The sequence below is a fragment of the Haliotis rubra genome, unplaced genomic scaffold (assembly GCF_003918875.1).
Source record: "Haliotis rubra isolate DU_JTF1 unplaced genomic scaffold, ASM391887v1 Scf54, whole genome shotgun sequence".
Classification (NCBI taxonomy): Eukaryota; Metazoa; Mollusca; class Gastropoda; order Lepetellida; family Haliotidae; genus Haliotis; species Haliotis rubra.
Window position 1 is genome coordinate 1480949 of NW_025767235.1, and position 24020 is coordinate 1504968.

At 38.7% G+C, this 24020-nt stretch overlaps 2 protein-coding genes and 1 long non-coding RNA gene across 5 annotated transcripts; 1 reads left to right on the top strand and 2 right to left on the bottom strand.

Annotated features, from left to right (window-relative positions):
• Positions 1 to 1221: 1221 nt before the first annotated feature.
• Positions 1222 to 9218, bottom strand: LOC124253363 (telomere repeats-binding bouquet formation protein 2-like). Of its 3 annotated transcripts, none has more exons than XM_046687115.1 (11): positions 9125 to 9218; positions 8846 to 8959; positions 8048 to 8129; positions 7352 to 7491; positions 7107 to 7162; positions 6866 to 6917; positions 6703 to 6755; positions 3532 to 3592; positions 3245 to 3282; positions 2313 to 2403; positions 1222 to 1597 (listed from the first exon to the last, which is right to left on the bottom strand). In XM_046687115.1, exons 2-11 carry the CDS (start codon positions 8907 to 8909, stop codon positions 1503 to 1505), a joined length of 732 nt encoding a protein of 243 aa, XP_046543071.1. In that variant the 5' UTR covers positions 8910 to 8959; positions 9125 to 9218; the 3' UTR covers positions 1222 to 1502. The 3 variants fall into 3 exon arrangements, with proteins under 3 accessions (XP_046543071.1, XP_046543069.1, XP_046543070.1); XM_046687113.1 differs by having other exon boundaries at positions 9084 to 9195; XM_046687114.1 differs by having other exon boundaries at positions 9171 to 9185.
• Positions 9219 to 9389: 171 nt separating this feature from the next.
• Positions 9390 to 21694, top strand: LOC124253362 (methyl-CpG-binding domain protein 2-like). Its single transcript, XM_046687112.1, has 6 exons — positions 9390 to 9550; positions 12784 to 12941; positions 14773 to 14915; positions 18433 to 18526; positions 20493 to 20739; positions 21156 to 21694. Exons 1-6 carry the CDS (start codon positions 9435 to 9437, stop codon positions 21157 to 21159), a joined length of 762 nt encoding a protein of 253 aa, XP_046543068.1. The 5' UTR covers positions 9390 to 9434; the 3' UTR covers positions 21160 to 21694.
• Positions 14684 to 23671, bottom strand: LOC124253364. Its single transcript, XR_006892189.1, has 3 exons — positions 23559 to 23671; positions 20031 to 20035; positions 14684 to 14694 (listed from the first exon to the last, which is right to left on the bottom strand). It is a non-coding gene; the product is annotated as an uncharacterized LOC124253364 (long non-coding RNA).
• Positions 23672 to 24020: the final 349 nt, after the last annotated feature.

Below are 24020 nucleotides of genomic sequence, written 5' to 3' on the forward strand. Positions count from 1 at the left end.
AATGAAATGGTCACAATTGGTAACAATCTTGATGAAAGCAAAGTCACTTGAACCAAGGGGTCCAGATAAGGGCTGTATCGGCGTATGTACGGATATAAAATAAGCATGATACGGTAGGAAATAATTTAGAAAACGTAGCAGGTACGCACTACAGCAATGGTGTACGGTCTTAGAATCATTTACAGGCGTATCTATCTGAAAAAGTATTGTTTTATTGTTTATTGGCCTGTTTACACTAGAGTAGCAATGTTGTGGTGCATATATGAAACGATACACAAGATTACTGATACTCCATTAAATTCCATTCAGTACTCTAAATGTACTCTTATTGTTTTCCAGTACCCCTATATTGAAAAAATAAGGAGTACGTACTCCTAATCATGAAACATTATCTGGAGCCCTGGAGCCATTTTTGCAGTTTTGGGGTTTGCTTAGGATACTCCTTGAGATGCTGTGTTGAAGTAACCAGAACATACATAACAAGCATTGTCACTAAGGTGACATAATCCCCTGCCGCAAATTATCAAATCAAACTTAAAAAGTAATGAAAGTGAAGGTCGTAATTTAAGATGAAGTTAAATGTAAACAAAAACATGACCAGTCAACGTCTCTTGATATCTTGCTCTGTAGTTGTTCAAACGCACAAATATTTTCAAGACTCACTTTGACCTTGACATGAATGTCTTAGTGTATGAAATATGCAAAAATAGTAATAAAGAAATTGCTTTTTGAAAAACATTCAAGGGAAGTCGTGAAAGTCTATGAAGAAAGTCTGGTGAACTGTTCTTGAGATATCTCACTGACAATGTTAACATGCAGTTTAAGATGCTAAAATCTTCAAAGTGTCGCTGTGACCTTGAAAATTAAGTGAAGGTCACCAAAATCGACTGGAACTGTCAAATATGAAGAAAGTCCAGTGAATGGTTCTTGAGATATCTCGCTGACAATCTTTACATGCAGGTTAACATGCTGAAGTCTTCAAAGTGTTGCTGTGACCTTGAAAATTCAGTGAAGGTCACCAAAATTGACTGGACCCTGCGCCTTCCATAGATAAAGCTTGGTGTTGAATATGAAGAAAATCCAGTGAACGGTTCTTGAGATATCTCGCTGACAAGGGTAAACCGTTAAAGTCCCCATATGACCTTGAAATTTAGGTCAAAGTCACCAAACCTGACTGGGACCTTTCTTTTACTGTGATGAACCTAAGTACCAAATATGAAAAGAATCCAGTCAACGGTTCTTAAGATATTCCAATTCATAACGTACGAGCCTAATACTATATCCCCCGGGGGATAAAAAAATAGAGATACATTACATTACATAACCTTACAGAAAGTCAACTTTCCTGGAAGGAAACATGCATGAAAGTATCTAAGTAAACGTTTACTTCTCAAACCCATTTACCTCTTTAAAAGTTGTTTGCTTACAATATAAATGTTTCAGTAATCCAGATTGCCATGATTATTCCGATTCCTCATCCTTGGATAAGATGCATCCCAGTTTCATGGTTTCATGAAAACAACACATCCATTCTGACCCGGATAAAATGGCTCCAGAGCACCTGTCACCTTTGGCAGATTGTCAATATGCACTACATCTGAAAAGGAAAATATCGCACTTAGGGAATGGAGCAGTTGAGGCCTTATTCTGGTAAATGACTTTGAAATAAATATGTTCAGTGGACCAAATAGCAACTACATGCACTAGAAACACTAATAGCATGAAGCTTACTTAAACTGCAATAATTACTCTACACATCCCATTCACAGAGTCCTCTCAAGGGCTAGCATTTCCATAAACCTACACTAATCTTGAATCCATTACCATGATTACCAAGGTTCTGCTAGGTGTAATGTACCAATCATAAAGCGAGTTACAAACCAGTCAATGTACAGATGGCAATATAAATTGTGACTGAGTTTGTGAGATATTCAAACATGAAAAAACTGAATCTCAAAAGAAAACCCTCAAAATCATTATGATGGACACAATATGTCTTTATGTCCATGAAAAGTGTTGGTGCATTTAGTCTCCAGCAAATACAAGTTTCCTCCCTCCCCTTGTCCCTTCTCCTTATGCTGTCTTTTATTTGGCCAGAAAGTGTTAATGATAATAAGGTCAGGTTATTTGTGATTGTTAGAACCACAGGCATGGATCCTGGGTTTAATGTAGGTTTAACGAAATGTAAAACCGTGGAGATATAAAAGGTGCATTCATTATAAGTGTCAAAGTCACTTAAACCAGTTAGAGATGTATTTTTTGACCATTACATTAAAGTGTGATGTTTTGTTCATTTATTTTGGAACACTCACTTGTGTCATTGCTATTTCCAATGACTGTTGAACTTGACTTTCTAGAACTTTGTCTCGGACTCCTCCTTTGAGTTGAGCTGTCATTTAGTGACTGCAACAAAATTTTAAAAGAACACCTGAATACAGTAAACCATATCTACAAAGTGTCTAAGTTTGTGGTCTCAGTTCAAAACGCTTACCATAATCAGGACAGTGTTTCAAAGACATAAATATGTCATAGTCGACATAAATTATCCTTCTTGTTCATCTATTTTTCTGACACTTACCTTCATTTGGACATATTTACAAGCCACCACAATATATTGAAATCAAAGTGACTTGAAGTAAATATAAGAAGTAGTTTCACAAATTAACACCAAAGATATGGTCAAATTTCACAACACATCACTGGAACTGTACATAATTACTATGCATCCATTATCACAGTCAAGTGATATTTTCTTACATATAGTGTACAACATTCAGGCATGAACAATTACACTAGGATCGTTAGCACAAGGCACTATGAACTGTATATACAAGCAGGGTAATGTCTTCACTCCAAGGGAGGTAACTCTAATATATTAATTTTACAAATTCATTTCAATAATGTATATTACCTAACCTATTTCACATTTACTCATCAATTATTATTACTTGGTCACACCTTGAGAGAATGGTGTTTTTACTGTCATTCAAGAAATTCCAATATCCGACATTTTAGACCTCAAGTGATCTAGAATAATAATGACAATTATTATGGATATACAACTTCTTTTATTCTGTGGCGGCGACGTTTCGACATAGGTTCTAATGTCATCAAGAAGTTGTATATCCATAATATATATAATATCCATAAATTCTAAAATGCCCATCAAAGAACTCAAGTGATCTGTTTGCATACCAAGCAAGATTAGTGAACACGAAGTAGAAACACTGGGTATATGAAGTACCTTATCAGTTGTCTGACTTGCATTTCCTCTCTGACTACCTGAAACACAGAGGGATTAGACTATGAGGTGAAAGTATACATTTCATTACATGAGTGTACACAGTGTACAAATGTGTTTCATAAAGTAGTCTGCATGATCATCAATATTACATTTTAAATTCTATTTCAGATTTCTGAAAGTTTGGAAGAACTACAATAAAACAAACAAGTCTCTTTCATGTTAACATGTAAGAGTTTCTACAATGACTGAAATTTGTGAATGTTTCAAACAGATAGAGCACATCTTACCTTCAGGCTTTGAATATTGTGTACTGTTTGCCTTAGGGCAGCTTTCATCAACTGCGTTCCTCTGAAACACATATTCCTTGATGTATAGGGTTACATAATGAAACAGCAGATATTCACCAAATGCAAAAGTAAAATTGAGCGAGTGAATATTGAATTATTTCAGTCCTCATGTTGCAGATTAGTGTGAAATAATGATGGTCAGAGACATGGGCATGGTGCTCACAAACCTACACTTCAACCAGGGTACATCTGGGATTTGAACCAACGTTCATAGGTTTGGCTTCCTTTATGCCGTAATTTACCTACATAATATGAATAAATCGTAATACAAACAAACCGAGACCAATATACTTGTTTAGTAGTAGTAGGATATTTATATAGCGCTAATTCCACAACTCATGGCCATGCACAAAGCGCTTCCTGAGCACTATAAATCTATATACAGGGATGGAGATGCTGGCAGAAATGTTATTGATATCTTCGAAAAGGCATGCTTTGAAAGAAGTGAGTGTTGGTGATGACTTCAAGTCAATAGTAAGGGAATTCCATAGAGATGCAGCAGCAAACGAGAAAGATCGTGCACCAAATGATTTCAAATTGTAACTTGGAACAGTCAGCAGAAATTGTTGAGAAGAGCGTAGAGTTTGTACTGGAGCATAATGAGATAAAAGATCCTGAAGATATGAAGGTCCTGTGTTGTAAAATGATTGATAGGTCAGGCTCAGTATCTTGAAATCGATCCTTTCCCGTATGCGGAGCCAGTGTAAAGAGTCCAGAATTGGAGTGATATGGGAACAGGGACTGGTAAGCGTGATGATTCTTGCAGCTTTATTCTGGATTTTCTGAGGCCTGTGAAGTTGAGATGAACTGATGCCGAAAAGTAAGTTGTTACTGTAGTCCAGACGCGATAGAATGAGAGTTTGAACAAGGATAGCTGTTGCTTCTATGGTAAGGAGTTTGCAAATACTGCCTATATTCCATGTTGAGTTGAGGATCCAAGAGGACACCAAGTTTCTTCACAAAAGGCGAGAAGGGAATAGATGCGTGTCCTCTGGTTATATCTGAGATGATGACTTTATGCTGTCTGACAGGGGTGGAGATGACCATGGCTTCAGTTTTCCCATCATTTAATTTCAACTTGTTTGCCGACATCCAAGATAGTGTACTGGACAGACATGCCTCTAGATTCTAGATTGCTCTTGCACTGGAGTTGACTTTCTGAAGATGATTGAAAACTGTCAGAGAGTTGCGAGTCATCAGCGTAGAAATGGTGAGCTACATCATATATCGAGATGAGTTTTCCGAGGGGCTGTGTATACAGGGAGAAGAGGATGGGCCCCAATACTGATCCCTGGGGACTCCACATGTAAGAGTATGACTTGATGACACCGATGACCCTATAAGAGCTGCCTGAGTCCTATCTGAGAGATATGATGTTATCCAATCGAGAATCGTATCTTTCAAGCCATATTCCTTCATCAGCGCTGGTGTAGGATCGTGTGTTCAATTGTGTCGAAGGCTGCGGACAAATCAAGGAGTACAAGTACAGCAGAATGTCCATTGTCAACAGACGATCTGATAGAACTGAGTACACAATTGAGGGCGGTTTCTGTACTATGAGCTGGTCTGTAGGCCGATTGGTGACTGTCGATTAAGTCGTGTTTGAGGAGATAGACAGAGAGTTGTTTTTTAACCACTTTTTCCAAGATTTTGGAAATGAACATCAAGTTGGAGACAGGGCGATAATTTTTCAAATTTTCAGAGTCAAGTGAAGGTTTTTTGATTAGAGGTTTAAACAGAGCACGCTTGAAGCAGGATAGGACACATCCAGATGACAAACTGAAAAGGATCGAGTCTGCAGGAAGTTGGTTTTGAGGAGCGTATGATCTTTTCTACTTCAGCTTCCATTACAGGGTTGAATGAACACATTTTGAGGCCAGCTGACGTCTCAAATAAAACATCAGAATCCGGTTCACAGGTGGAGTCTATGCCCTGTCGAATGGTGGTGATTTTTCTCATTGAAGAACTTGTTGAAGTTCTCAGCCAATGACTTCTCATCTCGACGAGGAAGTATTACCTCTGTTGATTTCCCCCGAGGAGGGTATTGCTATATTTAGAAGAGAATAAGAAAGTATATGATGACACAAAACACTGTGAACCAAGAAAAAGCATTATATTTGTGTCGTTTGCTGTGCAGGACACATGGGTTGTTTTGTATATTTTTCAAGGAAACTGTTTTCAGACCTTGATGATTTTTCTTGACACAATGTTTCTTGTGAAAATTAGGCAAGCTGAAATGGGGTTTAACGTAGCCCTCAAAGTTATGGTGCGATACCATGCCACAGTATAAAAGGCATAACCCCCAAAAGGGACACAGTACAAGGGGCAGTGGGGTTAGCCTAGTGGCTAAAGCGTTGGCTCGTCACAACGAAGACACGGGTTTGATTCCCCAATGTGTACAATGTGTGAAGCCCATTTCTGGTGTCCCCTGTTGTGATATTGCTGGGATATTGCTAAATGTGACGTTAAACCATACTCACTCACTCACAATACACTAACTCTGAGTCAACCAGTATTTGTTTTATCCCAAAGTGTTAAGCAAGGTATCAAATCTGTCAACGTCTTTGGGACAGACCTTCCACCCTCAAGACACTCTATCCACTAGACCATGGAAATTGTCTGTTTAATGTAAGTAACATTACACACTCATTCATACCCTCTTAAGTCCACTTACATCTGTGTCATTTTGTTTCAGTACTGTACGACAAGAAATTGACCAAACTGTGTTTTGTAGACAATATTGGAGCACATTTCAACTTTCAGCACCTTTTGCCAATGAAAAGAAATATGAGCTCACATAATAAAAACAGATTCAGAATGAAAATATTCAGAGATTGCCAGACGGAGAAGCAGTGTATGAAATAAGGCTCGTCCGTCCGCCCGTCCGAGACAGGCTAGATTTCTGACAGACAGTCTAAATTTACAGCTAGCCAGTCCGATGGCCTGGTAAAAAATTTAGATGTTCCATACATCTGAGTAAATTCACAATATCTTGGTGTCTGGTCTGGTTAAATCCATTTCGGGCTGGTAACATTTTTAAGTTAACAGCCCTGATGTCTGGCTGGTTTTTTGGCTTATTTCATACACTGGGAGAAGGCTTTGTCCACTCACCTGTACATCAGCTATTGATTTGCTTGTTTTTGAGGAACTGGAGTGTGTTGGACCTGAAACAATAACACATTCAGTTCAGTCAGTGATATCTCAATAAACATGATAAAGCATGCATTCCTAGCTTCACAAACACATGCAATGATGAGCCAAGACCTATGTGTACCTGTCACTTGATCTCCCTCTCTTGCCTCAGAGACTGATTCTTCATCAGAGTCCTGGAAGAAACAGACATGTAGAGATAGATTTAAGAAATCAATTATACATTAATGATATTCTGCACATCAACAAATGTTGAAACTTTAGATATGAAATCAATCACTGCACCAAAAATATTTGTTTCTTGATACTAAATGTATTATATTGTAGCTTCCTACTTAAAAATGAAGCAATATGATGCACCTCACCTCAAGGTACTCTGCTGAATGGTTTTCCCATGCTAATTTGGTTTGGCCTCGGATTACTGAAAACAAAGAAAACAAACAATTCTTGACATGCTGACAATGTTTGAAATATAATAGTTATAGGGACAATGTTCATCATGAAGAAGTGTTTCACAAATTGGATGATTCAAGTACAATTTCTATCTAGTTAGAACACTAGATATGTTAGAATCTGGACATGTCCAAACACTATGATATTTAATAGTTACCTTCCATAACTTCAAGAGGTGGCAGAAAGTAGTCTCCAAGAACCACCTTCTTCATGTCTTCCTTCCTGACACACTCTGAGATGTAGGAAGAGTGAAAAATGGCCAGGTGCTCGTTTATGTAGGCACTGCTGTCGTACAACCTTTTCAAACAAGACCATAAAGAGGGAATATCAGAAACATTAATGCTCTCTTCAGTAGAGATGGAAAAACATGACTATATATCAGTTGTCAAACAGGCAGAACAAAACCTTTAACATCAGAAAAGGAGTGCCATGTCATGGCTGCTCACCTTCATGTTGATATATAGTCAACAGTTTAACGTGTCAATCAAAAATGACACCTGTCAGTGTTGCTCTGTCATTGATATTTGAAACTTTACTAAATCTATTGATTTGAAGACAATGTATCAAAAGGAATCACATACATGCTACAATTCATGTTATGCTGTCACTTTCATGAAAGAATAAATATGATTTGTGAAATAAGTTCAGAATGTTTATACAACTGTACAGGAGTAAGGAATGGGCAGTAGCCATCAATGTGTTTTTGATTTCAACTGCCATGGCAACCATATTGGGAATCAGATTCTTGAACAAATTGAGGAGTCATGACTGGTAGGAGCAAGCATGTGAAGTTTCATCATGATGATAAAACAAAAGAATTGTATAAAACTTAACTCATGTTTGAATCACTTACTTTCTTGTATCAGCAACCTGACATTCATCACTGAACACAAATTGTGCCTTTTCAAAAGAAACTTCTTTTCCGTCATGCTGCTCTGAAATAATACACATTATTCTCAGATACTTTCTAAGTTTAAACTTTCATCAAAGAGTAATGTCTGGAGGAAAAAATGTTACAAATTGGGGGATTTAGATAGTCCTTACATGTCATTGTATCCCAACTGCATAGATTGATGCTCATGGTGTTGATCAGTGGATTGTCTGGTCCAGACTCAATTATAAACAACAAACAACTTCCAAGCAAGTTGTTTTTTTAAAGGAGCTAATATCAATATGTCATTTGATAACTACTGTCATTGTAAGTAAAAAGTTTACTCATTTACACACAAAACATTGACAGCCAAAAGAGACATCTGTGGAGATTAGTTGGGTTCTGATGAGGTATACTGTACAGCATATAACAGTTAAAGCAAACTATTGTAAATGCAAGGTAGGAGATTAATGCAAAGAGGTTTACTCCTTTTTGTCACCCTTGCGCAAATAAAAACTTTGCTGATAATAGTACCTGAACTATTTTCTACTAGAATCCATGAAACCACAAGGATTGTAATTTGCAAAACAAAGATTACAGTAATAAAATGAAGGCAGAACCGACTGCTCCAATGTTTACCAAATAAACTTACAATCTCCATTCGCCATTTTCGATTTTGGATTGCGATATTTCACTGCCAAAAGCCATGATTCACTGCCCCAAATTTCACTGACTACTGAGGACCTCTGTACCGCTACATTCGTGGGACTTTTCACTTACTCCAAAGTCGAACTCTCTTCGAGGGCACACTCGAAGAAAACCAAGCTGTCTGTCCATGAAACATGATATCGACTGGCACATCAGACCTCGACCGGTGGTGTATGTCAGGCCACCCTCGGAGAGGTAAGACACAACGCACAACGATCGAAAACTGGACAGATTCTGTGGCAATAAGATAAAATCAAACGTCTCGCTCCTGTGAAACGGTAAAATTACAGAATGTCACATAAAGACATACATGCAAACTAAAAAGTAAATGTCTTATTGATATATGTGTACCTGGACCACATGGTAACCATATTATCAATAACTTATTCAAAAATACCGCGAGCAGACGCCTCCAGTGTTTACTTCCGTATGGCGGAAGAATGTAGATATTTAAAGTAAAACACGAATCAGTGGTGATGCATCACCAACTTTTTCCTTTTTCTAAGTGAATATTAGATTTTTATAATCTAACATACTTTTTATATTTGATTTTAAAACACTTAGATGCGTTTTAAAGACGATATTTTACGAACTATACAATGCTAAAATAGTTCGGTCAAGCAGGTGTTCGATGGTTACTTCCGGTTTACTGTGACGAACAATGGAACCGAAGAGAAGAGTTCCTGAAACTGGTGGTCTTCCATCAGGTTGGAAAAGAGAGGAAGTTGTCCGTAAATCTGGGCTTTCGGCTGGCAAAACAGACGTGTATTACTACAGGTAGGTATCGGATACCACTGAAATTACTGAAGCAGTCACGTTTTAAAGTAAAGACCCCCCGTTTTCGTTCATCGCTTTTCAGAGCATCTGTACCTGTCAGCCCAGTAAATTTAGATAAAATTATGTTAAATGGAGTCAGTAACAACGTGGGCTATAGGCATTAGTTATATACTCTTTATTTTATCCACATATTATCACATTGTATATACTATTCCACTGCCATGTAGCCTAGTTGAGGCTAGTAGTTGCACGGAGCCAATGACAAACAACACATCCATGATCTTGCAAGATTGAATTATGTCTACATGTTTTGCTGCTCGTTAAAATTCAGTGATATAGTTCAACCAACAGTCTATTCAATAACACAGATACCGTCTTTACCTGCTCTCAATTTCTAATAACACTGTTTGAATAACTGTCAACAATTTAGTATGACCACTGCTGATGTAGACTATTGGCTTATCATATCATTCCACTTTTGTTTTGTTTGTCAACAAATGTACTTATTCCGAAATAGAGACATACACATGATGCAGGTCACATGCAATGCTTTTGGTATGCTTTTCATATTGTTAGACCGCCTCCGTGGTGTAGTGGTTAGAGCGTCCGCCCGGAGAGCGGAAGGTCGCGGGTTCGATCCCCGAACGCATCATACCAAAAGACGTTAAAATATGGTACTTGTTGGTCCCTGCCTGGCGCTCGGCATTAATGGGTACAACAAGGACTGGTCGGCTCAGAGTCAGTATAATGTGTCTGAGTGGGATAGTCATGCTTCACTGTGGCATGGTATCTCAGTGGGCTAGCACTATAAAACCAGTACAAGTCAGCTAGTACAAGCACATACACATACACACACATGCACGTCGTCATATGAGCGAAATATTCTCAAGCACGACGTTAAACCCAATTTCACCTCACCTTTCATATTGTTAATGTTATGCATAATTGTATAGATGTTCCACTACAACTTTTCATGTATTAGTGACTGTTTCATGCTGTATATGCTAGCTCTCCATCGGGCTTTGATGATATTAATATGCAAATTGTATGTTTCACTTTTTTGGTATTTTCTCAATGAAATGAAACATTTCATGATGTATGTTTATTGGAATGTGTAAATTCGTCAGAAATGAGGTAAGTGAAGAACATAGCAGTATCCTGAATGTACTTTGGCTGAAGGGTCGGTGTCCACACAGGTACTCCACATGTGTAGCCCAGAAATGTACCATAGCCAAAATCAGAATGCAGAAACATACCTTAGGGATGAGTCCATTCTGATAATTTTCTTGATCAAAACTGTCATACTGTTGTATTAGATCATATAACTGAAAAAGATTCAATAGTTTTTCTGTAGTATACGAATAAAGAAAATATTCCAGGGTAATTAGCCAAATCTAGTCAATTAGTGGGGGGCTGTGGTATAGCTAATATTAGATGCTTTTGATTAAGATATACATAAAACAAGCATACACTATACTGAATCTTTTGCGATGTATAATACCACTTGTAATCAGTTGACCTGGAATAACTATATAAGGTTTCGGTTTTTGGTTGCGGGTATGGACTTGTCCCCTGTTTGGTACCAGGTACATTTCTGTATTTTGACTTTGTTTAGGGTACTTCTATGTATACAGAACCATACCTGGGGTACTCATCTGTAGTACCTGTATTGACAACGCCCCCACATACTTTCTGAATCTGACAATGACACATGAAATAGGTAATAGTGATTCCGACACCAACCATTGACCAGAGGAGTTCTCTCTGTATTTGGAGCAAGTGATCAGAAAATGTTACACATTTAGGAGTTGATAAACATGAAATACTATTAACAGGTCTGGAGATCTGAGGACTATTACCTACAAAGATACAAACATTTGTATAGTGCCGATATCCAGTACAACTGCTCAAAGGCACTTTGTTTTTCCTCGATCATTGGATATCCATCACAATGGCACATCATATTTTTCAATCTCAACTCCCTGGGGATCATACAACTCTTGCTGCCTACTTGGCGCACCAAGTTCATGTGGCTTTACCATCCTTACGAGGTACCCATTCACAGCTGGGTGGACTGGGACACATAGTCACAGTACTTTGTCCAAGTTCACTGCACTTTGCTGTACCCGCAACTGGGTGTTTGCACGTATTCATGTGGCCACCATCTGGTCATCTACCAATGGATTCGTGGGTTCTTTTAAGTGCACAGGGTTGTGTACTGTACACTAGGGGTTGTGACAACACTGAAAGAGTCTGTACACAAAGTTGACTCCAAGATTGTTTATACCCGGTCACAGGTGGGATTCGATTCCAGCACCTCCAAGCTCGCTGGATTACTAGCCTGGCGCCTTAGACAGCTCGCCCACCACGCCTACACTATTGTGTGTAATATTCAAATAAATGGACTTAAGCTACAATCCTGACTTACAACTGGAATAAGCTACATCATCCCTGGAGTCCTGGAGTGAATAGGCTAGGTGGCAAGCAGGGGATAAGAAGGGGATAATGCACTGAAACCTCTGGTTGCAGGTGGTGGAGATGCTGGGATAGCAATCTGTATGTCAGCTTTGTATTCAGATGAGAAGAACCAATATCTCTAGCTAATAATAGTAATATATATCATGTGCAGGGTTTTACATAGCTCTTCGAAACTGGGAGTCCTGGGCATAATTTTTTGAGAGTTCATTTCCAAAATTAGGAGTTCATCAATTTGCATGAAATCAATGATCATGGATGCTTCCCATTTGATAATGATTATGTTATAATATGTTTTACTTTCAATGTCAGGGCAGTGGAGTAGCCTTGAGGTTAGGCGTTTGTTCATCACACAGAGAAGCCTAGTTCGATTCCCCAGCGTGGGACAATGTGTGAAACCCAATTCTGGTGTTTCCTGCCATGATATTGCTGGAATATTGCTAAAGGCAGCATAAAACTAAACCCACTCACTCACTCACTTTCAATGTCTTTAGAATAATGATTGTAAACAGAATGTTTATATTTTAATTTGGGATATCATTACAAACTCAGAAAGTTTTTTCCCAGAAAAATAAATACATTGTGTCCACGAAGATGCACAGGGTTTTAGTTTGGGGGGTACTTCATTAAATTTCTGCATCCAATACGCAGGAATCACACGTCCCGTAAAACCCTGCATGTGTTGGTTCATGATAGATATGGAGTTCACAATTAAATAAACACAACCACTGTTATATCATGCATACTTTCTGTTTCAGCCCTGATGGCAAAAAGATTAGAAGCAAACCTCAGTTGGCACGTATAATTGGTGATGCGCTTGACTTGAGTGCATTTGATTTCCGCACAGGGCGGATTATCTATAGTGCCGTTCGCAAAAGTAAGCGTATGAAGGGATCATCATATGACTTTGCCAGAGGTTTGTTAAAGATATACATACATGGTTTGGGTTGTTTTCATTTATCTTTTAGTAGTCCAAAGTAGTGTCTACCAGTTCTTAACCTGACAGACTTACCACAATGGCTCAGATGCTCAAAAGCATGTATGATAATATATGAAATTTATTGACCTATTAATGGAAGCTAAGCATTTACTTTGGTTTTCAATTTATAATTCAAATTAAGTTTCCTTCAACAGAAATCATGTTAGTTCATTCCTATATTCAACTGAGGGCATCCACCATGGAATTCATACATTGGTAGACACTTTCTTAGATGGAGAAGAAAATCAATCCAAATATCCAGAAACAGCTGCTCACAAGTACATCACTGAAATTGTTATTGGATGATTCATTGGAAAAGTAACAGAAACAAAATTGTATTGGATTGATAGTTTCTTTTGCATGACACAGGTGTTTGTAAATCTGACAGTCAAAGAGTTTAATTGTCTGAGAAATAAAATTCATGTATCAACTATTGGAGCAAAGGTAAACTTGGAAGAATTTTAAACTAAGTTCCAGGTTGTCCTTGTTGCAGGAACATTAAAAATATCTTTATGCATCATCCTACAAAAACTCTTTGCTGTCTGTACAAATGCTTTAATAGCATAGACAACACAATGGGGCTGTAACTCTTCATGGTGGTAATCAAGGGTGGAAATAACTTCAAAATTGCTAGTTTACTCCTTTACAGTGACACATGTGAAATCACTTGCCCTGATAATTTTTCCACTATATCAACCGATTTTCTTGTTGATTTTTTAAATTAACAACATAATTAACATTGGAAAGTCAACTGGACACTGGTACAGCGTGATATACAGATTTGCTTGCCTGACAGAAAAAACACTGGACTGGGACGTTGGGCAATGGGTTATTTCCACCCCTGAGTATCGACACAATACTTGATGAAATCATGTACTAATTACATTAATCTTACTAATCAATCTTGTTTATGCTTTCATAGAATATTATCTACTTTCTTATCATGCTTATTAACCCTATTATATTAATTAAGCCATTTAATCATCTTACACACTTAACTCAGTGTAGGGTTAGTCGAGAGGTTGAGACACTAAGAAATATATTGGCCACTCTTTTCATAATTTGTTATGATATTATTGGTCAAGCCTGTTAATCAATTACACCTGGATTGCAAATTTCTATGGGAAGTAACTCTTTTTCTCAAATGTCATGTCACATTTCAAGAATCAGGTCGCATTAAACAACTACCAACCAACCATCATGCATACATGTGACTGTGTTAGTATTTCACTCTTCTACTTGTCCATGTTTTCAGAACTCATTTTAAAAATATGTATATTTCTTATTCAACACTTACTCAGCACTTTTCATTTCTTTCATACACAAAGTCATAAAAATACTTCCTGTTGCTGAAGTAGGTTTGTTTTCTTGCCATTTTTCTTCATGAGTGATTTCACTACAATTTACTTACTTAATCTCAATACAACTACATGTAAACTTTAAGAAATATCTATAATAACTGTTAAATTTCATGTTTTACAGTTCTACTTTTCATCTATTATTGTATGGTGTCAACTATATTTCAATAATGTGCAATATATGTGATATAAGGCTTAAAATAACCAGCTTCCAATAAATACTTATGGTCAATATGTCATTTCTGTTCAACAAGAAGAATCCTTTTAAATGTAAATTTGAAAAATAATACAAAACTAAATCCTTTATCCAATTTCCAGAACTGTTTCATGAACTTTTATACCGAATGATTTCCAAGGAACCTGAAGATAAAAGCCTGTTTTGATTCCAGGGTGAAATTTTGTACTTGCAGGACTTCGTCATGATGCTAGCTTGGTGCTGCCAATCCGACAGACAGCTTCAATTTTCAAGCAACCTGTGACAGTGATCAGGAACCGACCAGAGAGCCAGACCAAAACAGAGTTAAAGCATGGGCCACAGGACCCACCCAAGCAGGTATTGGCAGCAGACAACAAGCTTTACCCAACTAGTGCAAGGTCTTTGGTGGAGGTGTATGCCCAAACTTCATGACATTGTTACATCTAGGGTAATGGGGTACACGTGAATAGATCCGTGAAGATCGGGGTTAGAATGAACCTTCAGTAACCCATGCTTATCGTAAGAGGCAACTAACGGGATCGGGTGGTCAGGCTCGCTGGCTTGGATGACACATGTCATCGGTTCCCAATTGCGTAGATCGATGCTCATGCTGTTGATCACTGTATTTTCTGGTCCAGACTCGATTATTTACAGACCGCTGCCATATAGCGGTAATATTGCTGAGTGCAGCGGAAAACTAAACTCCCTCACTCACTCACATGTGAATGGGTCAGATTTAGATGGATTTAAGATCTCTGCCAATGAAATGAGTTTCCTGCCAGAAGAGATAACTAAAATGTTCACCTTCTGGGACTGGAATCCTCCATGTTAGTCCCTTGTTTCCAACCAGCAGAGACAATATGATCTTACTTTAGATTTTCAAATATCTTCTCTGCCCAGAGAGTGGAAGTCAGTGGTTTGATGTGTAATGTTACCCTGTCCTGTGCTGGGAAGAAGGGTATGAAACAAAGACTGCTGGAGTCAGTATGGTGAAGTCCAGTGGGATAACACTATAATGTCAATATTAGTCCGTCAGTAGCCACTAGGGGTGACTATTTAGGTGGGAAAGTACTATTGCTATTGCGATAGCCTATTGCAACACACTTTTGCGATAGCGATAGGCTATTGAGACCAACTATTGCGATAGCGATAGCCTGTTGGGACCAACTATTGCTATAGCGATAGCCTATTGGAACACACTATTGCTATAGTGATAGGCTATTGCAACACACTATTGTGATAGCGATAGGCTATTGAGACCAACTATTGCAATACTAATTTCCCAAATGAATGTATAGTTTATATGAAATGAAAACAAGTTGAAGTAGTTTCAGTATCTTTTAATAACTGACAAGAAACTTGAAATCCATGATCAAGTAAACAGTCAACAGGGGCAGATAACTCTAAATGAATGTGAAAGAATTTGGTATTTCCTGTATTTTGTGCTGCTCATTTGTCAACAAAAGTCAATTACTAAACTATCGACAGTCACACATACTATTGATGTATTGATAGTTTTTCGTTTTCTACTAGGGGTGCAATGAATACACTATGTGACGAATATGATACGTATCATGAATATGGGATAACAAATACGAATAATTATTCACAAATACAATATTGTAGTTAAGTGATTGATGTACAGTATGGAACGGCCATGTTGATAGTGTTAATTTGTCACAGCAATAACCAGTGATCTCATGACACTCAGATTTGATATGTAATAGTTATAATCGACAGTACCATGTGCAGTCTTGGCAAACTAACATGACTTGCACTACTGCAATGCTAGTAGATGTTCCATTCTTGCATATCTCACTTTGGAAAGGACATAAGGGTTCAAGTAAAACATGCTCCCTTGAAAAAATCTTAAATATTCGTTAATATTCGGTTCTAGTGACCACGAATAACGAATTGAATTCATGAAGGGCTACGGTTCGATTCACCGAATATGCAAGTGAATCGTTACAGCCTTATTTTCTACCATCGATTAATTGCTATCGGAAACTCAACAATTGCAATCCATCAATAGTTTGATGCATCGTTACAGCACTAATAGCCACGCACTGACATAAGTGCAACCATATTGAGCTTGACAACCCATCCTCTCGGGCAAGGGAGTGAACAGGCGATAAATATCCTGTTTCCACCCTTGGCAGGAATCGTTCATAAACAACATGGCAACTGATGTGCAGACTTTATGTGTATGGCAGGATTTGCAGAGCTTACGAACTGTCAACTGATCACAGACAGATATTGTCATGTTTTGATCAGGGTGCTCAAATGATTTGATGTACTCTGCATTAAAAAACTTGTTTATTGCAAAAGAGATCTGGATAATCAGACTAGGTGCCACCATTTTGTTTGAAGCAAATACTGACAAACATAACTTGTATCAGCCACTGATGATGCTAATATCAGGCTGCAAAATTGCAGTTAGGCTGAATTAATGTCAGTTATCTCCCTTTGCCTTAAGAAGCTACATTAAACCCAGTGTCACCACACTACCAGTGTCAAACCAAGGGAGATAACTTCACTTGCTAACATATTCTGGCATGGAAAAAACCCAGTGTGGATTCATTTGAATGAGATAATGAATATCATGACCGCTTGGCAAGTATTACAAATGAAATAAGGTATCCAAGGCCATTAAAGGTGGATTTTGTGAAATCCTAGCATGAGATACCCTTAATGAAGACAAAACCTTATAGTCCGTTTGGCTCAAAAGCGGACCGATGAATTGCAATCTAACTCGAAAACTAATAAACATAAAATACTCAATGAAACACTGATCATAATCAAAACATCATACCCACTCTGTGAGGATTTTGCAGAATTTTTGTCCTAAAATAAAAAAGTTGTTTAACAATCTATCATTAAAATATTGACACAGTTCACCATTTGTTACGAGGGAGGAGTGCAGAGAACGGGACAGCCAGGTGTTCGAGAACGGATGGAGACGGCACAGCACAGGTTAATGAATAAATAACTTTGTCTGTGAATGTGCGTCTCGAACACCTGGCTGTCCCTTTCTCTGCACTCCTCCCTCGTAACAAATAGTGAACTGTGTCTATTTTAATGAGAGTTTGTTAAACAACTTTTTTATTTTTAGGACAAAAATTCTGCAAAAACCTCACAGAGTGGGTATGATGTTTTGATTATGATCAGCGTTTCATTGAGTATTTTATGTTTATTAGTTTTCGAGTTAGATTGCAATTCATCGATCCGCTTTTGAGCCAAACGGACTGTAGTTGGATGTCTTTTTAAGGACCAAAAAAGTAACACATTGTTAACACATCGCAGACCCATCAAGCCGTTGACATATCAGCCACACCCTGTCGGCACAATAGCGACACATCAACGACCTCTCACCCCAGACACATCAGCAACATATCACTGAGACAACTGGAACCGACCAGTGTAACCCTGGTGATACATCGACCAGGGTTTAATGCAACACAAATGTGCGTCCAGTACACACACATGTAGAGAATGGACACAGGGAATCCAATATGCCATGTCTAGAGAGACACATAAAAATACCGAAAACGTACCTACAGCGCATCAAGAGGATATAAGTGTGTAAGCTATTTCACCCATCACTGATTTATTCCAGGCTCTGGTAATTATCTGAAAGTGCACTCCACTACACCATGTCAATATTTTGCAGGACCCTCATATTGCCAAGGACCTGTAAAATGTATTGACTTTGTAAGTCAAGGTAAATCCCAAACATCGGCACATCAGTGGCACAAACATCACAAGATGCTTAGGTACAGAGCTTGAAAACTGTTATTTTCAGAACATACAAGTGTGTGCAATCTCTTTGCAGAAATTCTATATGTATACATGAAAAACTGACTCCTATTTTCAGCTGTTCTGGGAAAAACGCCTCCAGAGCCAGCCTTCCTGTGATCTTGTGGAACAGAATGAAAACCTCAGCATGGACCTGCCCAAGAACATGCAAGGTCAGTACTAGTCAGATGGACCCTGTGTGGATTCCATGTCAGGAAGATATTGTGTGGATTCCATGTCAGGTAGACATTGTGTGGATTCCATGTCAGGTAGACATTGTGTGGATCCATGTTAGGTAGACATTGTGTGGATTCCATGTCAGGAAGATATTGTGTGGATTCCATGTCAGGTAGATATTGTGTGGATTCCATGTCAGGTGAATATTGTGTGGATTCCATATCAGGTAGATATTGTGTGGATTCCATGTCAGGTAGATATTGTATGGATTCCATGTCTGGTAGATATTGTGTGGATTCCATGTCAGGTAGATATTGTGTGGATTCCATGTCAGGTAGACATTGTGTGGATTCCATGTCAGGTAGATATTGTGTGGATTCCATGTCAGGTAGATATTGTGTGGATTCCATGTCAGGTAGACATTGTGTGGATTCCATGTCAGGTAGACATTGTGTGGATTCCATGTCTGGTAGACATTGTGGATTCCATGTTAGGTATATATATGGATTCAGGTGATATTGGATTCCATGTCTGGTAGATATTGTGTGGATTCCATGTCTGGTAGATATTGTGTGGATTCCATGTCAGGTAGACATTGTGTGGATTCCATGTCTGGTAGATATTGTGTGGATTCCATGTCAGGTAGATATTGTGTGGATTCCATGTCAGGTAGATATTGTATGGATTCCATGTCTGGTCAGGTAGATATTATGTGGATTCCATGTTAGGTATATATTGTGTGGATTCCATGTCTGGTAGATATTGTGTGGATTCCATGTCTGGTAGATATTGTGTAGATTCCATGTCAGGTAGACATTGTGTGGATTCCATGTTAGGTAGATATTGTGTGTAGATTCCATGTTAGGTAGACATTGTGTGGATTCCATGTCAGGTAGATATTGTGTGGATTCCATGTCAGGTAGACATTGAGTAGATTCCATGTCAGGTAGACATTGTGTGGATTCCATGTCTGGTAGATATTGTGTGGATTCCATGTCAGGTAGACTTTTGGTGGATTCCATGTCAGGTAGACATTGTATGGATTCCATGTCAGGTAGACATTGTGTAGATTCCATGTCAGGTAGACATTGAGTGGATTCCATGTCTGGTAGACATTGTGTATATTCCATGTCAGGTTACTTCATAACCAGTGGGGATTCTGGGTCAGATTAGGTCCATGCTCTTCTCCACACAACATTGATTATTTTTGGTAACAAAGGTAACTGTGGTTAGTCCACACTGATATAACCAGAATATTGCTGGTTGCTAAGTATGATCACATCCCATAGCAGACACTGTGAAAGTGGGACAGGTGAGGTGAGGTGAAATGGGGCTTAACGTCTTACTTGATAATATTTTGCTCATATGATGACGTGCATGTGTGTGTATGTGTATGTGGGCTGCTTGTACTAGCCCAGACTTAAGCTGGTTTTAAAGTGCTAGCCCACTGAGATACCATGCCGCAGTTAAGCATGAATACCCCACTCAGACACAGTATACTGACTCTGAGCCAACCAGTCCCTGTTGTACCCATTTATACCGAGCGCCAGGCAGGGACCAACAAATACCACATTTTAACGTCTTGTGGTATGAAGCGGCCAGGGATCGAACCCGCTCTAACCACTACACCATGGAGGCGGCTTAAAGTGGGACAGGGGATGTCTGATTGTTATTGAATGGATTGAGTGTATCTTCAAGTATTCTACAGATAACTGGTTCATGAGACATGTTAACATACTCTTATCCATGTCACATTGAGTGATAATTGTCAAGACCTGCACTGAGTACTGTCACACAAAGCTGAGCACAGCTAGAGATTTTTGTATGAGATGAGTTATAGTGCAGACATTTGACCCTCTATCAGGAATGAGTCCAAGAAGGATGGGTGGTTTGCGTGTTGTCTACTTGTCAGTAAATCCTCAACCCCTTCCTGCGTCATGCTGGAGTCCTCTCTATTTTCAGGCTGTGGGCCGGAGATGACGACAGAGAATGTGTTCCAGAGTATCTCTGCAGCTCTCCACCTGAGCAGTGTCCCTATCACAGGACAGAATGCCAGCAAGTCAGCCATGCAGAAGAACCCTGGTGTGAACATCGACACCTCACAGCCACACATCCAGCAAATGGTGATCCATGAGGAGGATATACGTCGCCAAGAGGCTCGTGTCAATGATGCTCGCAGGAAGCTACAGGACGTCATGATGCTAGACAGGTAATGCTTGTCTCCCTGTATGACAGGTAATGCTTGATGCCTTGGAGAGGATACTACTTAGATAATGCTTTATTTCTGAAAGTGATGCTGGACAGGTAATGCTTGTCTCCTTGTATGACGAGTAAAGCTTGAACACTATAAGTGATACTACTTACATAATGCTTAATTTCTGAAAGTGATGCTAGACAGGTAATGCTTGTCTCCTTAACACAAGTTATGTTTGGGGTTACTCTTTCTCAGTAAAGTACTGATTCTAGTACTGTTTGGGGTTGAGTTCTATCTGGGGTTTGCACCCTCACTGTCAGAGTGATGCATGTGGTGCAAAAGGGTCACTATAAGTGGGTAAAGATTCTGTTCTCAGTAGAATCTGTCTCTGATTTCAGCTTTGTAACTGTCACTGTTGTTTATTTTTTCAGGTAATCTGTGGATTAACCATGGACTGAATCATTATTTCACTCAACACTGATTTCACCATGCTCAGGACCATTGCATATATGGAGTGAATGACAGACAGATGTTATCTTCATGTCGGTAATCTTTCCAGTGATCTATCTCTGCAGCACAAGCATGTCTTTGTCGTGAGTTGAGATGCTGAAGTCCTTCATCTGGTATACAGTACCTCAGCTGCTTTCAGCATGTTCAGCCATGGCAAATACCATAGAAAGTTCCAGCTGAGAGGGTGATAACAATGAAAAAAGAAATATTCAACTAGCCCAGAGGATACATTGAACATCATGCACACTTTGGCTATTGAGCAAGTGCTAATTACTCTGTGTGACTTTCAAATGGTTTGAATAATTGTTTTTGCAAGGAATATGACCTTCATTTTCTCCGGTCCTTCATCATTTCCTTGTTACCTGAATCAATACATGTCTGGGCATTGAGCTTCCAGTTGGTCTGCAATGTTGTATAAGAGCATCAGAAAAGGGTACCTGTTAAAATTTCATCAACATGATTCATGATGTCAAGCTCACCATTAGCAATCCGCTGTGTTTACAATGCATAACCCTGGGATCAGTTCAGTGTGTGGCTCATTGTCTGTGGGACTAGGATGCTGTATAAATGTACATTAGCGCTCTGGGGTACTGCAGTATAAATGTTATAATGTCATCTGAGTGATACAGAGGCTGGGGAGATGATTGCCTATTTCACCATCCTGTTTGTGGAGTCACTGATGATGAATAATATGCAGGGCTCCAGATAATTTTTCATGATCAGGAGTACGTACTCCTTATTTTTTCAATACAGGAGTACTGAAAAACAATAAGAGTACATTTAGAATCCTGACTGGAATTTACTGGAGTATCAGTAATCTTGTGTTTCGTTAATGTGTAAACAGCTCAATAAACAATAAAACAATACTTTTTCAGATAAATATGTCTGTAAATGATACACCATTGCTGTGGTGCGTATCTGCTACGTTTTCTGAATTATTTCCTACCGTATCATGCTTATTTTATATCCGTACACACGCCGATACGACCCTTATCTGGAGCCCTGATATGCTTCAAATATGCTTACCTTGACAGTTCAATAATATTATTCTTATGTACAGATTGAGTGCCCATTATTAGGTGATGGGACTCTAATATTTAATTGTGACCACAATAGGTTGAGAACATGAATATGTACAGCGATGATACCAGGATGGTAGAAATACAATTAGGAGTAAATGCAATGTAACCATAGTTACTGGTAAGACATACTACTCAGAAGTTAAGAATACCTGAGTTAGAGAATACCTGATTTGTTATATGGGTATTGCAACACACAGCCATTAACATGTGGGTGTTCTATAATTGTGTTGAGTAGTATATGACGATATGGAGTGTCTGTATTTGGTGAGACAAGTTCATTGTCAGTCAACTGTACCATATCATGGAGTTATGGGGTGTTTCAATGTTGACATTAACTATATTATGTAGATGTTTGTAGTTTTGTGTGTAGATGGTCTACCTGCAACTGTAGCGAAAATATGAATAAACACTTCAAAATATGTTGTTCTTTGTTAGCATATATGCAATGTTAGCATCCTTGGTGATTGTAAGTAAGACCATGCAAACCTATCTGTTTATGGCTGTAGCTGAGAGTTATTTTCATGCCATGATTACACAGCTGGAATACTGCTGAGTGTGGCATTAGACAACAAACACACACATGCAGAATTAGACATGGCCAAAGATTAGGAAAGCAACATATGTTACAAGCAACAACATGACACTTTATTCAATTGTTCAAGGATCAATACATTGATTATAAAATCCTGTGACTCTGTAGAATATGGCTACATTGTTGGCTTGTAGATTGATCTCTTCTGTATTATTTCCAACCATTCATACAGGATAACTATTCATGAAGCATTGAAACCAGTCACTAGCTGGGTGGCACACAAACTCCCGATGTAGATCATGCCTCTTGACCATAGCAGCCTGAAAGGTTGACACTGGTGCTTTGCAGGGACCTTTCTGAATATCAAAACAAACTGTTTAACAAGACTACAGTATAATAAAACGTGTTTAAGTCAAAACAGCTAACTACTCTATTGACAGTCATTCCACCTAAAACCTGTTGCTTGTGGGTTCGCACTTTCCTGGCGTTTTAAACTTTCTAGGTCTGAACCTATATGATCCATGACTTAGGGCCTTCATGTGAAGGACGCAACTGTCATTGGTCCCCTCCAAAGTTAAACGACATAACCTTAATTTGAGGATTCAGAGTGGTACATTTTGGAGAGAAATAATAAATGTTTTGTAATAGGATCGACTGCTGTAATCTGTTTCTAGTTCAGCCCGAAATCGAACCATTCGAACTGAATCTACCTGGGGGTGGGGTGGTGGTTTCATGATCGCCATTGTGCATAAACGCATATGTGTCATGAATGACTTCGTTGGGCTTGCGGATGTTACCTAGCTGACACTCCACGGAAGGTTTCCCTTAGAGGTCACATGCAACGTAAAACACAACTTTGCAGATTCTGATACCTTTCGGTATGGACTTACCGAAACAAATCTTCAAAAATGCAAATTCAACTTATAAAGTTGAAAAATAACGCGATGAAAAAAAATGCGCGAAATCGTAGTTCAAACGATTCACTAATTTTCCCACAGCGTTTAGGGGAATTCAAGTGGTTTCAACAGCTGGGCTGCGCTCATAGCACGTGCGCAGTGAAATAGGTTCGCGCAGCTTGGAAGCGGGTTGTCCGGTGAATACTCCGTGAAGGCTTTAGTGTGAGCTATTTTTCTAATGTTTTGTTGATATCTCACAGGCGCGAGCTTTTTATA